The sequence below is a fragment of the Mus caroli genome, unplaced genomic scaffold (assembly GCF_978045245.1).
Source record: "Mus caroli unplaced genomic scaffold, Mus_caroli_1 scaffold_3, whole genome shotgun sequence".
In the NCBI taxonomy this organism is placed as follows: domain Eukaryota; kingdom Metazoa; phylum Chordata; class Mammalia; order Rodentia; family Muridae; genus Mus; species Mus caroli.
In genome coordinates, this window is record NW_028227258.1 from 21,937,794 (window position 1) to 21,951,969 (window position 14,176).

General features: G+C 44.4%; 1 protein-coding gene across 1 annotated transcript in view; it reads left to right on the forward strand.

Annotated features, from left to right (window-relative positions):
• The window catches only part of Mttp (microsomal triglyceride transfer protein), a 43,860-nt gene extending 31,876 nt beyond the window's left edge, over positions 1 to 11,984 (forward strand). The window contains exons 16-18 of the mRNA XM_021157355.3: positions 6,943 to 7,067; positions 9,084 to 9,254; positions 10,617 to 11,984. Coding sequence (XP_021013014.1) covers positions 6,943 to 7,067; positions 9,084 to 9,254; positions 10,617 to 10,791 — 471 coding nt within the window. The 3' untranslated portion in view covers positions 10,792 to 11,984. The remainder of the gene's footprint in view (positions 1 to 6,942; positions 7,068 to 9,083; positions 9,255 to 10,616) is intronic.
• The last annotated feature ends 2,192 nt before the right edge of the window (positions 11,985 to 14,176 follow it).

A 14,176-nucleotide genomic window follows, 5' to 3' on the forward strand; every position in this document is an offset into this window, starting at 1 on the left:
ACCATGAGGTGCTGAGAAGAAGGTATATCCTTTTGTTTTAGGATAGAATGTTCTGTAGATATCTGCCAGATCCATTTGATTCATAATTTCTGTTAGTTTCACTGTGTCCCTGTTTAGTTTCTGTTTCCATGATCTGTCCATTGGTGAAAGTGGTGTGTTGAAGTCTCCCACTATTATTGTATGAGGTGCAATGTGTGCTTTGAGCTTTACTAAAGTTTCTTTAATGAATGTGGCTGCCTTTGTATTTGGAGCATAGATATTCAGGATTGATAGTTCCTCTTGGAGGATTTTACCTTTGATGAGTATGAAGTGTCCCTCCCTGTCTTTTTTAATGACTTTGGGTTGGAAGTCAATCTTATCAGATATTAGAATGGCTACTCCAGCTTGTTTCTTCATGCCATTTGCTTGGAAAATTGTTTTCCAGCCTTTCATTCTGAGGTAGTGTCTATCCTTTTCTCTGAGATGAGTTTCCTGTAAGCAGCAAAATGTTGGGTCTTGTTTGTGTAGCCAGTTTGTTAGTCTATGTCTTTTTATCGGGGAGTTGAGTCCATTGATATTAAGAGATATTAAGGAAAAGTAATTGTTGTTTCCTGTTATTTTTGTTGTTAAAGTTGGCATTCTGTTCTTGTGGCTGTCTTCTTTTAGGTTTGTTGAGGGATTACCTTCTTGTTGTTTCTAGGGCGTGGTTCCTGTCCTTGTATTGGTTTTTTTCTGTTATTATCCTTTGAAGGGCTGGATTCCTGGAGAGATAATGTGTGAATTTGGTTTTGTCGTGGAATACTTTGGTTTCTCCATCTATGTTAATTGAGAGTTTGGCTGGGTATAGTAGCCTGGGCTGGAGTTTGTGTTCTTTTAGTGTCTGTATAACATCCGTCCAGGATCTTCTGGCTTTCATAGTCTCTGGTGAGAAATCTGGTGTAATTCTGATAGGCTTGCCTTTATATGTTACTTGGCCTTTTTCTCTTACTGCTTTTAGTATTCTATCTTTATTTAGAGCATTTGTTGCTCTGATTATTATGTGTCGGGAGGTATTTCTTTTCTGGTCCAGTCTATTTGGAGTTCTGTAGGCTTCTTGTATGTTCATGGGCATCTCTTTCTTTAGATTTGGGAAGTTTTCTTCTATAATTTTGTTGAAGATGTTTGCTGGTCCTTTGAGTTGAAAATCTTCATTCTCATCCACTCCTATTATCCGTAGGTTTGGTCTTCTCATTGCGTCCTGTATTTCTTGGATGTTTTGAGTTAGGATCTTTTTGCATTTTACATTTTCCTTGATTGTTGTGCCGATGTTCTCTATGGAATCTTCTGCACCTGAGATTCTCTCTTCCATCTCTTGTATTCTGTTGCTGATGCTCGTATCTATGGTTCCAGATTTCTTTCCTAGGGTTTCTATCTCCAGTGTTGCCTCATTTTGGGTTTTCTTTATTGTGTCTACTTCCCTTTTTAGGTCTAGTATGGTTTTGTTCATTTCCATCATCTGTTTGGATGTGTTTTCCTGTTTTTCTGTAAGGACTTCTACCTGTTTGATTATGTTATCCTGTTTTTCTTTAAGGATTTGTAACTCTTTAGCAGTGTTCTCCTGCAATTCTTTAAGGGATTTTTGTGCTTTCTCTTTATTGTCTTCTGCCTGTTTAGCAGTGTTCTCCTGCATTTCTTTAAGTGTGTTATTAAAGTCCTTCTTGAAGTTCTCTATCATCATCAGGAGATATGCTTTTAAATCCGTGTCTAGCTTTTCCGGTGTGTTGGGGTGCCCTGGACTGGGCGAAGTGGGGGTGCTGGGTTCTGATGATGGTGAGTGGTCTTGGTTTCTGTTAGTAAGATTATTACGTTTACCTTTCGCCATCTGGTAATCTCTGGGGTTAGTTGTTATCGTTGTCACTGTTTAAAGATTGGAGCAGAAGCTGTGTTCCACTCACCAGCAGTCTCTAAATCCTGCGGCGGGGGTCGTGGGTAGCTGACGGTACCCCGGTGCTGGTCCAGCCGGAAGAGGCCTGTGGTCCTACACAGGCCGTTTTTCTGCTTCCCTAACTAATGCAGTCTCTGGTCCCGCGTGCAATTGGATTGGAGCAGAAGCTGTGTTCCACTCTCCAGAAGTCTTAAGATCCTGTGGTGGGTGTTGTGGGTAGCTGGTGAGTGTCAGCCGACCCTGCGCCCCAGCTGCCCCGGTGCTTTTCTGACCGGAAGAGGGTTGTGGCCCTATGTAGGCCGGATTTCTCTCTCCCCAACCAGAGCAGTCTCAGGTCCCGCGTGATTGGACTGGAACAGAAGCTGTGTTCCACTCACCAGCAGTCCCAAAATCCTGCGGCGGGGGTCGTGGGTAGCTGGCGGGTGTCAGGCAACTCTGGGCTCCCGCGCCGGATGAGGCCTGTGGCCCTACTCAGGCCGGTTTCTGCTTCCCTAACTAATTCAGTCTCAGGTCCCGCGCAATTGGATTGGAGCAGAAGCTGTGTTCCACTCACCAGCAGTCCCAAAATCCTGTGGCGGGGGTCGTGGGTAGCTGGCGGGTGTCAGGCAACCCTGCGCTCCCGCTACCCCGGCGCTGATCAGGCCGGATGTGGCCTGTGGCCCTACTCAGGCCGGTTTCTGCTTCCCTAACTAATGCAGGCTCAGGTCCCGTGCAATTGGATTGGAGCTGAAGCTGTGTTCCACTCACCAGCAGTCCCAAAATCCTGCGGCGGGGGTCGTGGGTAGCTGGCGGGTGTCAGGCAACCCTGCGCTCCTGCTATCCCGGCGCTGATCCAGCCGGATGAGGCCTGTGGTCCTACTCAGGCCGGTTTCTGCTTCCCTAACTAATGCAGTCTCAGGTCCCGGCGCAATTGGATTGGAGCAGAAGCTGTGCTCCACTCACCAGAAGTCTTAAGATCCTGTGGCGGGTGTTGTGGGTAGCTGGCGAGTGTCAGCAGACCCTGCGCCCCAGCTGCCCCGGTGCTTTTCTGACCGGAAGAGGGTTGTGGCCCTATGTAGGCCGGATTTCTCTCTCCCCAACCAGAGCAGTCTCAGGTCCCGCGTGATTGGACTGGAGCAGAAGCTGTGTTCCACTCACCAGCAGTCCCAAAATCCTGCGGCGGGGGTCGTGGGTAGCTGGCGGGTGTCAGGCAACCCTGCGCTCCCGCTACCCTGGTGCTGATCCAGCCGGATGAGGCCTGTGGCCCTACTCAGGCCGGTTTCTGCTTCCCTAACTAATGCAGTCTCAGGTCCCGCGCAATTGGATTGGAGCAGAAGCTGTGTTCCACTCACCAGCAGTCCCAAAATCCTGCGGCGGGGGTCGTGGGTAGCTGGCGGGTGTCAGGCAACCCTGCGCTCCCGCTACCCCGGCGCTGATCCCATATGTCTTAATTAGAGTTTTATCGCTGTGAAGAGACACCACGAACATGACAACTCCTACAAAGGAAAGCATTTAATTGGGGCTGGCTTACAGCTTCAGAGGTTTCGTCCATTCTTATCATGGCGAAGCCTGGTGCCGTGCAGGCAGACATGGTCCTGGAGAAGGAGCTGAGAATTCCATGTCTTGATTCCCAGGCAGCAGGAAATGACAGTGACACGCACCCTCCCACAATGCCACAGCTCTTCATAGCACCACTCCCTCTGAGCCTATGGGGACCATTTTCTTTCAAACCACCACAGCTTAGGCGCGCTCTGAAGAAAAGCACATTTCTCTTCATGTGAACGAAGAGAAGGAGAAAAAAACAGAGGTGCAGCCCATTCTCTCTAACCCCCAAGTCACACAGAAATAAGCACTCGTGCTGGCAAAACTGTAAATGGCAGGGAGTGACTATTTCTGCCTTCAAGAGCCAATGCTCTTGATAATCTGTGTAACCCTGTGATTACTGAGTGAAAATGGCCAGCGAGGCAGAGAGCCTATAGGCTACAGCTTGTTAATCCCTGATTTAAATTTTCTTATATGATTTTTCTGCTCATTAAGATAAGACACCCTGGGCATGGTGTGGTCAAAGAGAGACTGCCCCTTCAGTTTTAGCCATAACCAGTGTCTCTGTGTATCAGGCTGATGTATTTGGCAGATTTGAGGTTATTTTACAAATAACCAAGGTCCTGGGCTCTGCAGACCACCCCAGTGATTCCATCTTAGCCTCAGAAGCACACTCCACTCCAGGTCAAGTGCTGACATTGAAGGGAGTCCTGGCAGCTGGTAGCCTGTCACAGCTGCCAGGACAGATATCATTACTCAGTCTCTCCCTCTCTCTGTCTCTGTCTCTCTTTGTCTCTCTTTCTGTGTGCATGTATGTGTGTATCTCTCTGTCTCTGTGTCTATATGTGTGTGTGTGTCTGTCTCTTCCCCTTCTCCTCCCTCCTCTCTCGGTGTGTGTATGTGTGTGTGTGTGTACACACACATGTCTTTCTCTCTGTCTGACTCTCATTAGAATTGGATTACATTTCAGAGACAGATGTCTGAAAAAGAGGAGCCTCTTTAGCTAGGAAATAATGCATTTTCTTAGAAGCAATAAGAGGAGCTGTCAGATGTCAGTGTCTATTCTACAAGAAAGTTTTCAGGTCAGAGTTAAAGGGCAAAGGAATCACGCCAATCACAAACACAAAGTTCTGCAGCCTTTTTCCTGAAGTCTGTTGACAAAACATTAAACCAATGTGTATTCTGGGTCAATTGAGGACTTAAGTTTATGCTCTGTCTTCTTTGCACTCTCCCTCAGAATGGACTCAGTCTACGAGACAAAGAGTTGTGACTGTGATAGCTGTGTGACAGCAGCTGAAAAGTCCCGACCTTAGGCACGGTGTGGGCAGTTTTGGCTCTAAGTGCACTGGTGAGCCATAACTCCTATCAATGAAGAATGCCTCCGATGTAAATCGGCATGTTTAAATGACCTATCACGTGTAAGGCTTCAGCATAGTGGGGCTCGCCTGTTAGTTCCACTTATCCAGTGCACTGTATGGTTTAGTCCCTCCACAGAGGTGGGTGGTAGGTGTGGACAGGCGGTCTGTCCTCATAAGAGGATTCAGTAGAACTAATTGTGACTTCTTCCCTGGTCCCATTGTGGGGAGGAAAGGAACCATTTGAGAAAGACAAAGTGTTTCTCCAAACCACTCGCAGTGAACAGGGTCTTCTCACACAAGTCCCGTTGTCTGATAACTGTGAAATGCTCTGTCTTGTGGCTTGGCTGCTTTGACATCCCGATGATGTATGGCCTTGGGAAGGTTGAGAGCTACACGTTAGGGTCCTACTGGACTAGATGGATTAACAAGGCTATGTGTTTCAGATCAAGCAAACAAAAGATTATGCAAGAAAAAGGAGTCATTCTGAGGCAGGACACATTAGGAATTATGTGGCAACAGACATGGAGGTGGGATGCAGCCGACCTCTGACATCTCCCCTCTTTTTCATCGGTCTAAGTACACATTTGGGTGTGACTGATGTGGATTTTACAGAAGAGGTTGTGAGTTGGTTTTTTTGTTTGTTTGTTTTATTAAATTAGTTATGAAGCATGGTATATATCCTGTATCCAATGGCAGCCACGTTTTTTGTCCTAGAGTAAGTATAACTGTAAGTGGCCTTAGAGATCTTGAGTCATGTGTCCCAGCCCTGGCACTGAGTGCTCCATGCTTTTCTGAGGGGTGGCCTTCAGAATGAAAGCGTTTCCATATCAAGGTCAAACTTCCTTAGTCCACTCGGTATAAACCAGTTCTCTGATGTTTCCTGCCCTGTTTGGTTCCCTTGTTTGTTTGAAACTCAGAGAGAAGAGCGTGATCCTTTCTAAAAAGCACAGTCAGGGCCGGGCGTGGTGGCACATGCCTTTAATCCCAGCACTTGGGAGGCAGAGGAAGGCGGATTTCTGAGTTCGAGGCCAGCCTGGTCTACAAAGTGAGTTCCAGGACAGCCAGGGCTACACAGAGAAACCCTGTCTCGGAAAACAAACAAACGAACAAAACAAAAAAAACAAAAAACAAAAAAACACAGTCAGGGCGTTTGTTCCTGGTGAATGCATGGCTGCTATGGCGGCTACACAAGGAGGTTAGTCATGCTCTTAGCTGCCAGGAACTCTAACATCTTTGGAGGAATACAGAGCCGTGCTTCCAGAATCACTGTTACATTCAGCACAGCTTCAGACGTGACATTTCAGTCTCACACGAAGCCTCTTCAGAAATCCACCCAGGAGGGTCACTGTGCCTGTGGGAAATACAGTGGAGTGTGTGCTTGGCTTGACCACTGTTTGGATGTCGTTTCAAATGTCAAGCAGCAGGTGCTGAGGCTTGGTTAAATTGCCTTCCTTCCGATTTCCAGCTTGCCCTAGGCAGTCCCCAGTGCTCGAGTTCTACTCCCGAGATTTTCATCCTGCCTTTGTTTGTCTGCTCGTTTGCCAGAAGATTCAGTTGTGTGTGTTTGCCTCAGCATTCAATTAGCAGAGTGCTTCAGGACTCGAACATCACTCTGTCCGATCTTCAGGTTTCCCAAAAGGCCATGGCTAGGTTTCTGATGGAAATCCCTTCATTCTCTTGGTCCAGTGGCTCTCAAATTCAGTTGTGCCAGAATCACATGAAGGCGTAGTAGAGCAGATTGCTGGCCCCCACCCATCCTCAGTGTTTCTAAATCAGAGATTGCATATTGAAACTGTTCCCAGATAGTGCTGACACACTGCCTAAAGCCACGCATTGAAAATGAATGGCCCCTCCCAAAGAGAGGCACCGATTGCCGGAAAACAGCCTTCTCTATTGATGTTCTGTCCCTCCACTACTTTAACTGACTTATTTAGCATATCAGCGATGCCTTCACTGGTGACCAAGATCAGGATACTGTATTTCTAAGCCTTCTTCACTGCGGGGTATAGTGTGATGGTAGAACACTAGTTAGTAGGTGAGAGGTCCTGGGCTTGCATGGAAACAAAGGAATGGATGGGCATTGATTTTTAAAGTCCTCCAGCAGAGGACTGTAGATCAGGAAGCCAAGTGTGTCTCTTATACTGTACTTTTTGATTTTAGGATATTCAGCTGCAATCTGGACTAAAGGCCAATATGGAGATCCAGGGTGGTCTAGCTATTGATATTTCTGGTGCAATGGAATTCAGTCTGTGGTATCGCGAGTCTAAAACCCGAGTGAAAAATCGGTAAGCATAATGCAACAACAAACAACAACAACAACAAAGCAGGAATATGTCTTGGTTGTTGTTTAACCTTCTGACTGTTTCAAATCTGTGCTTTCTGTTTGAAGTGTTTGTAAGCCATGGGACTAGAAACGACTGTAGGAATTCATTACATTAATAGTGTCTTAGAAACAGGTCAGTGTGAGCACTAAGGTGAGCACTGAGAGGAGCACTGAGATGAGCACTGAGAGGAACACTGAGATGAGCACTAAGGTGAGCACTGAGAGGAGCACTGAGAGGAACACTGAGATGAGCACTAAGGTGAGCACTGAGATGAGCACTGAGAGGAGCATTAAGATGAGCACTGAGAGGAACACTGAGATAAGCATTAAGGTGAGCACTGAGATGAGCACTAAGGTGAGCACTGAGATGAGCACTGAGCTGAGCACTGAGATGAGCACTGAGGTAAGCACTGAGGTGAGCACTGAAGTGAGCACTGAGATGAGGACTGAGATGATCATTGAGGTGAGGAGCACTGAGGTGAGCACTCAGATGAGTACTGAGGTGAGCACTTAGATGAGTACTGAGTTGAACACTGAGATGAGCACTGAGGTAAGAATCACAGAGATGAGGAGCCAACGAGCTAACCCACATCAATTGCTAATTTTAAAAATGTCCTACAGGCATGCCTGCAGCCTGATTTTATGGAGGGATTTTCTCCATTGAGAGTCTCTCTTCTCAAATGACACTAACTTGTGCTGACATGGAGCTAGCCAGCCAAGTTGATCTCTTGTCAAACTGATGCACAGACACCTTGCTGGCAAACCATAGCCTTTCCTTTCTTGTTTATCCCCAAGATCTCACATTAAAATTACACCATAAAACGTAAAAGTTTAAGCTTATCTCTGTTATTGGCACCAATCTCTCTTCATTTGCTAATTCTACTGGATAATAATAAAGTGATAATTTCACCTTTAACCAAATTAAAACTTTTCATTTTTGTATACTCGTTGTGCATAAGCACGTTTTCACATAGGCACACACTGCTTGCTGAGCTCATTTCCCCTTCACCCTCCATTCCCCAGCGTCTGTGCTGTGACTCTTCTGTCTTCTATCTCATTTGCTTGTTTATTCACATAAATAACACTCCTTGAACATTTGCTTACATATAAGACAGTGGAAGATCTCGTAAAGGACTAAAGGCTACCTGTGCACATCTCAAAGACCGTATGGCCTGTTTGATACTGAGAACAACAACAGCAAAATTCTTTTATAATTTTCCAGACACAAATTAGCATTCCTCTTTTTAAAATAAAAAAGTATGGACACATAAATCTGATCTCACCGTGAACATCACTTCCCACCATTTAGATGAAGTTTACAGTTGCTTAAAGAAAGCCAAACTTGTACTAGATTTTTTTTTAACTTCTACATTGCCAACCGAGCCATATTCCCTCACCATCCAACCTGTCTGTCTGTTGCTCTAAGTGACCACTGCTAAACCCACCCTATCTGTGTATCCACCATGGGAGTGGCTCTTTGTCACACAGCACTCTTTCATGTACCTTGGCAACCACATACATGCCTTGAGCAAACCCTGGGAGAAAGTAATGAAATGAAGCTGAAATAGCTAACCAAGCCAATAGTTAATAACAGAATTATCATAAATGCCAGATGTCTTCTCGATGTGTTCCTACTTCTTTCTAAGAAAATGTGGATGTTTCTGGGACTGGGAAAGGTTCCAGGCCAAGATCCACCTTGGTTTTGGGGGACACATATTCCAAACAGCTTATATGTGATATACACTTAGCTCCCATGTCAAGAATTCGAGGCAAGGGAAGCCCAGGGAAAGAGTGACTCTTCCGTGGCTAATCTCTGGCACCACTGTGCCCTGGTTTCAACAAGACTTTATGTGCATTGAGGTGACACCTCCATTCTTAAGTATTTCCTTATGGTGCCATGAATGGAGATTTGCTGAAGTTCTGTTAGTCCTCCTGCTGAGTTCGATGAGACAATACGAGATGTTTGTTAAAATCGCAGGGTGGCTGTGGTGATAACCAGCGACGTCACAGTGGATGCCTCTTTTGTGAAAGCTGGTCTGGAAAGCAGAGCAGAGACAGAGGCTGGGCTGGAGTTCATCTCCACAGTGCAGTTTTCACAGTACCCGTTCTTGGTCTGCATGCAGATGGACAAGGCTGAAGCCCCACTCAGGTAAGATGAATGCTCGCTTGCTCTCTCGCACAAGTTCCAGAGTCTCGCCTGCCTCACCACGAGCTCGCATCCGCTCCTCAGCACTCAGTGTGAGACGTAAAAGGAGACAGTGGAAACCATGGGAGCAGCAAGTTATCCTAAGAAGAGAATGGTAGATTAAAACAAAGAAAGCTTGGTTTCTAAGATACCAAGGACCCATTCGTTTGATATGGAATTAAGTCATATTTAATCTAGAATTAAGGAAATTTTTAAGGAAAGAAGGGGTTTCAGTTTACTCTAGGAGTCACCACCTAGTTTCAGAAAAACATAAACCACATGTGCCTTTGCCGTCTGGCATCTTTGCAATTGCTTCATGGACAGAATACATCTGGTCACCCATGTCCTATAGCCCAAGGGAATCCACAGTTAATTGTACAGCAGCAACTTGACCTTGTTTAAATTTGAGCTCAGTCTTGAGAATTTGGCATTTTGATTTCTTTAAAAAAAAAAAAAGTATGAGAAAGCTGAGGTCCTTAAAAACCTACCACACAATTGTCTAGGTATCTACATAGCTCCTCTTCCATTCTGGGTCAAACTCTCATTATCATCACATCCTTGGGTCTAGTTGCCATTCTTTTCAGCAGACTTATCCTGTAGAGCAAGCATGATTTGAGTCTAGCTAACACCCAACTCCTCCATAGTGTTTAGGAAGGTTTTCTTGAACCGTATCTAACCATAAGCTGCAATTTGTTCTCTTGAGCTAGCAAGTCACAATTTACATCACCTTTTGTGATAACCAGGCCAAAGTTGAATACCTTATTCTACTGGGATTTCATGATCCATATTTTAAAAATGCACCAATGATTTAATTACAAGTACCAGGGATTTACGTTTTCCTGGAACAAATAATAGCAGCTTATGTTCAGAATGTCTGGTGTTCACTGATATTAACTTATGTTTTTGTCTGGAGTAATTCCCCATAAATACATACAGTGACCACAAACCCCGCCACATGGCAAGCTAGACTACTTTACCATTTTCTCGGACCATTCTCTAGGTATATTTCCTTCTCAACGTTCAACCATGTTGAACTCAGTGATTCGAAGGGGAGGGCCCTGGAGGTAGGAGGCAGCAAGGTCTATAAGGCTTAACAGCATCCCAGGACGTTGGTCCTTCTTTTCAGAACAAAGTGTGGTAGGATCCCCACACTCCATCCAGTCACAATGTACTTATTGATATCAGAAGAAAGAACAATGAGGATGCTTTAAAGAATAGTTCCTACGACTCCTCCCCCGACAGAGCTTCCCAAGCAGGGCAGAAGCAGGGACCAGCGTGGGTGACGTAACTGTGTGTAACTCTGCCCTTCCTCCTCTTGCAACACAGGCAATTTGAGACAAAGTATGAAAGGCTATCTACAGGCAGGGGATATGTCTCTCGGAGAAGAAAAGAGAGCCTAGTGGCCGGATGTGAACTCCCCCTCCATCAAGAGAACTCTGAGATGTGCAACGTGGTATTCCCACCTCAGCCAGAAAGCGATAACTCCGGTGGATGGTTTTGATTCCCGTGGGGGTTCACTTCCATCAGAACGATATGCTTTGATGTGCCTAACCCTTGCTCTCTGAGAGCACAGTGTTTACATATTTAGCTGTATTTAAGATGTTTGTAAAGAGCAGTGGAGAACTTCAATTGATTAAAGTTGAACCTATTCAGGAGAAGACCCACAGTGTCCCTCTGAGTCACCATATGACACTTAGCAACATGCTTACTTCTTGAACTTTGCAAAAGTTCTAACTAGTACATGAGTCTAGTTCTGCATTGAGAAACTAGTATTTGTATAAAAACAAAACAAAAACCTACACCATAAAAACTTAGGTAAATGTGAATTTTATTCAACATCTTTTCAGTGAAAGTGAACCCTTGATAGACCCCTAAGCTTGTTTTCTATGAAACACACTGCCTAAGAAGGGCAGGGTGAAAGGAACCCAAGCAAACCATTTTTCTTTTGTTGTTGGTTTGTTCTGTTTGCTTTTCTTCTCTTTCTTTTACTTTTTTCCCCTTCTGGTGTATATGGGAAGGTTCTAAGAAAGGATACAGATAAGACTTAAAAGAATTTTGTTAGTCAATCTTAAGAATTAATATTTATATTTTCTGATAGTTTTATAAGCGACAAGGCAAGAGACAGAATTAAAATGTACGGTGACATGTCTCTGCTGGCCCCACAGTGAGACCACTTGGAAGTCATTCACCCTTTTAAAAAATGGAACTGTCATACAGGGAAAAAATTATTGAGTTTCAGAGTATCCATTAGATTTTTCCCTGGATGTGTCCTTTTGATAGTGTAATGTGGTACATTGTTCTCTTTGTAGGGGACACCCTTGTAGCTACCACTCTATCTATACCTCAATTGTTGGAAATAATCCATCAATTTGACTGCAATTTATGCAGTCAATAAAAATTGGGATGATCGTTGCTTCAAGAAAATGATGGATTTGTATTTCAAAACTATGAAATTAAATAAAGACCATGTCTATTTGTGTGAATTAAAAGGCCACACCAAGCATTTAAACATATTTATTAGTAAAGCAGATGTGTTTATTATAGTATCTCACCCCCCCTCCAAATGTCAGGTACTTGTTAGTCTACTAAATAAATGGGAGTTTAAAATGGAAGTGGAAACACACGAAGTGGACGTTTAGCTGAGGTAGAAAATAAATTGTGATGATGACAAATAAACATTTATAATTTACTGAGCCCCTTTTGTCTTGGGTTACTTTGAATCTATGGTCCTTTAATCCTGCTATTTATGAGCCCAGGGATGTACCGCATTAAACCCAGCAGCCAGCCGAGCACACAGTCTCTACTCAGCTCTCTGAGGGAGATGGACCAATCCTTCAGGACCTGGCAGTCTGCAAACAACACACAACTCAAGTTTTCAACAAAGTGACAAAGATTGGCATGCTTATGTTACCAATATAGATTGAAACGCTTATGTTACTAACATTGATTAGCACACATATGTTACTGATATAGACTGGCATGCTTGTCTTATTGAAGAATGGGAAATCAAGTCAAAAATTGAAGGTGGGTGGGAATGTGGAAGGTGGCGGGTTGGCTTTGGGGGAGGCCGTCTTCTGATGCTGGTGGTTGGGCAGGTTGATCTGTAGCACAAGCTGAGGGGGCATGGGCTGAGGGACTTCAGTTCTAAGCCTGTGGAATAAGCCACAGCTGCCTCTGTGAAATGTGGCGGAATCATTTCTCTAGAAGGGATGACTCTGGTACATGGAGCGTGAGTGTCCCACTAGCCTAGCTGAACCCAATCACTGGAGACTGGGTAAGACTTAGCATGCTTCAGACATGCTCCAAAGAGACAAGGGCCCATAAACCCAAGGCAAGCAATAATTCCTTTTTAGATAAACAAGATAGAAATTTAAGAGACCTGGACTATAAGCCAGGATGGGGAATGAGGTATTTGAGTCAGAAACCTAAGTTTGAACCTGTTTGGAGTCCTCTCTCCAGTCCTGGACACTTTACTGCTGTGCATTTGAGACAGACTTTGTGTTTTGAAGAGATTTGGAAGTTGTGGGCTACTCTTTTTTGTTTTTAATTTTTTTTATTTTGTTTGGTTTTTCGAAACAGGGTTTCTCTGTATAGCTCTGTCTGTCCTGGAACTCACTTTGCAGACCAGGCTGGCCTCGAACTCAGAAATCTGCCTGCCTCTGCCTCCCGAGTGCTGGGATTAAAGGCATGCGCCACCACGCCCGGCTTTGGAAACTGTGGGCTACTCTTAAGGTGGCTTTCCAGGCTCTGCTCAGCCAGCACCTGCCTACATGCTTGGAGGATTTAGCCAGCTTCTCTTCCATGAACTGTGACTACCGTTCCCTGTCCTTGGATACAGAATCACTCATGACAGGTTGTTCCCTGCTTCTCAGACTAGCATTTCAAGTGCTTGGTAGACGTGCAGGGTTAGTGACTACTATACTGAGCTGTTAATTTATTGGTGGAGAAAATGAAGCACAGAAGACATTTTCTGACCTAGAGAATGATAGAATTGGGGCTCACTGCTGAGCAACCTGGTGTCAGGCACCACTGTCCTATATCTGTCTTTTAGTTTCAAATATTTACTGCTAAAAGCATCCAGGTAATAGGTTGGGTAACAATGCAACAGCAGCTACAAAGCTTTGAGGAAGAGTCCTAAGTTCCTGGAGCCCCTGCGTCCCTCTGTAGACCCTGGTGTATGTATGGCTATTCAGAAGCCCTCTCTCACTCTATGTTATAGGTTTCTTTCCATGCTCCTTTGTCTTTTGCCAGAAGTCCCTTCCTCTTTGAAGAGTGTTTAGGTTCAGAAGCACGTTTGAATTCTCAATAACATACAATAATTTTTTGGCACAATCTCTACCGGATAAGAATCTACACACATTGCCTCTTTGTAGAAGTCAATATTTTAGTATAATCGCAGTGTATCATCATCATAATCATGTTTAGAACATCTGCATCATTTCAAAAAGAAATCTTTCCCCTTTTAGCTATTGCCTCCAATCTTTTCATTCTCTTAACCGTAGGAAATCAATGACCTGTTTGCTCCAAATATCTCGTGCTAACGGAATGAGATATGTTACTTGTTGTTTGAGACTGGCTTCTTTCACTCAGCAATGTGTTCTCCATGTTGTCTGGACTGTAGCATAATCAGGGCTTCATTCTGTTGTATGGCTGAGTAATGTTCCATCACATGGATGTGTCTTTTGTCTACCTGTTCATTAATGGGAGGACACAGGACATGATCCTCTACTTCAAGGACCTTTAAAAATAAACAGAAAAATTCTGCAATGTGATAAGCACGCCCATCAAAGTAGGAGGATACATCATTAACATAATGAAATCAGTAGCTTCTCTGTATACCAATAACAAGCTTTCTTAGAAAGAACTTGGGAACAAAATTCTGTTCA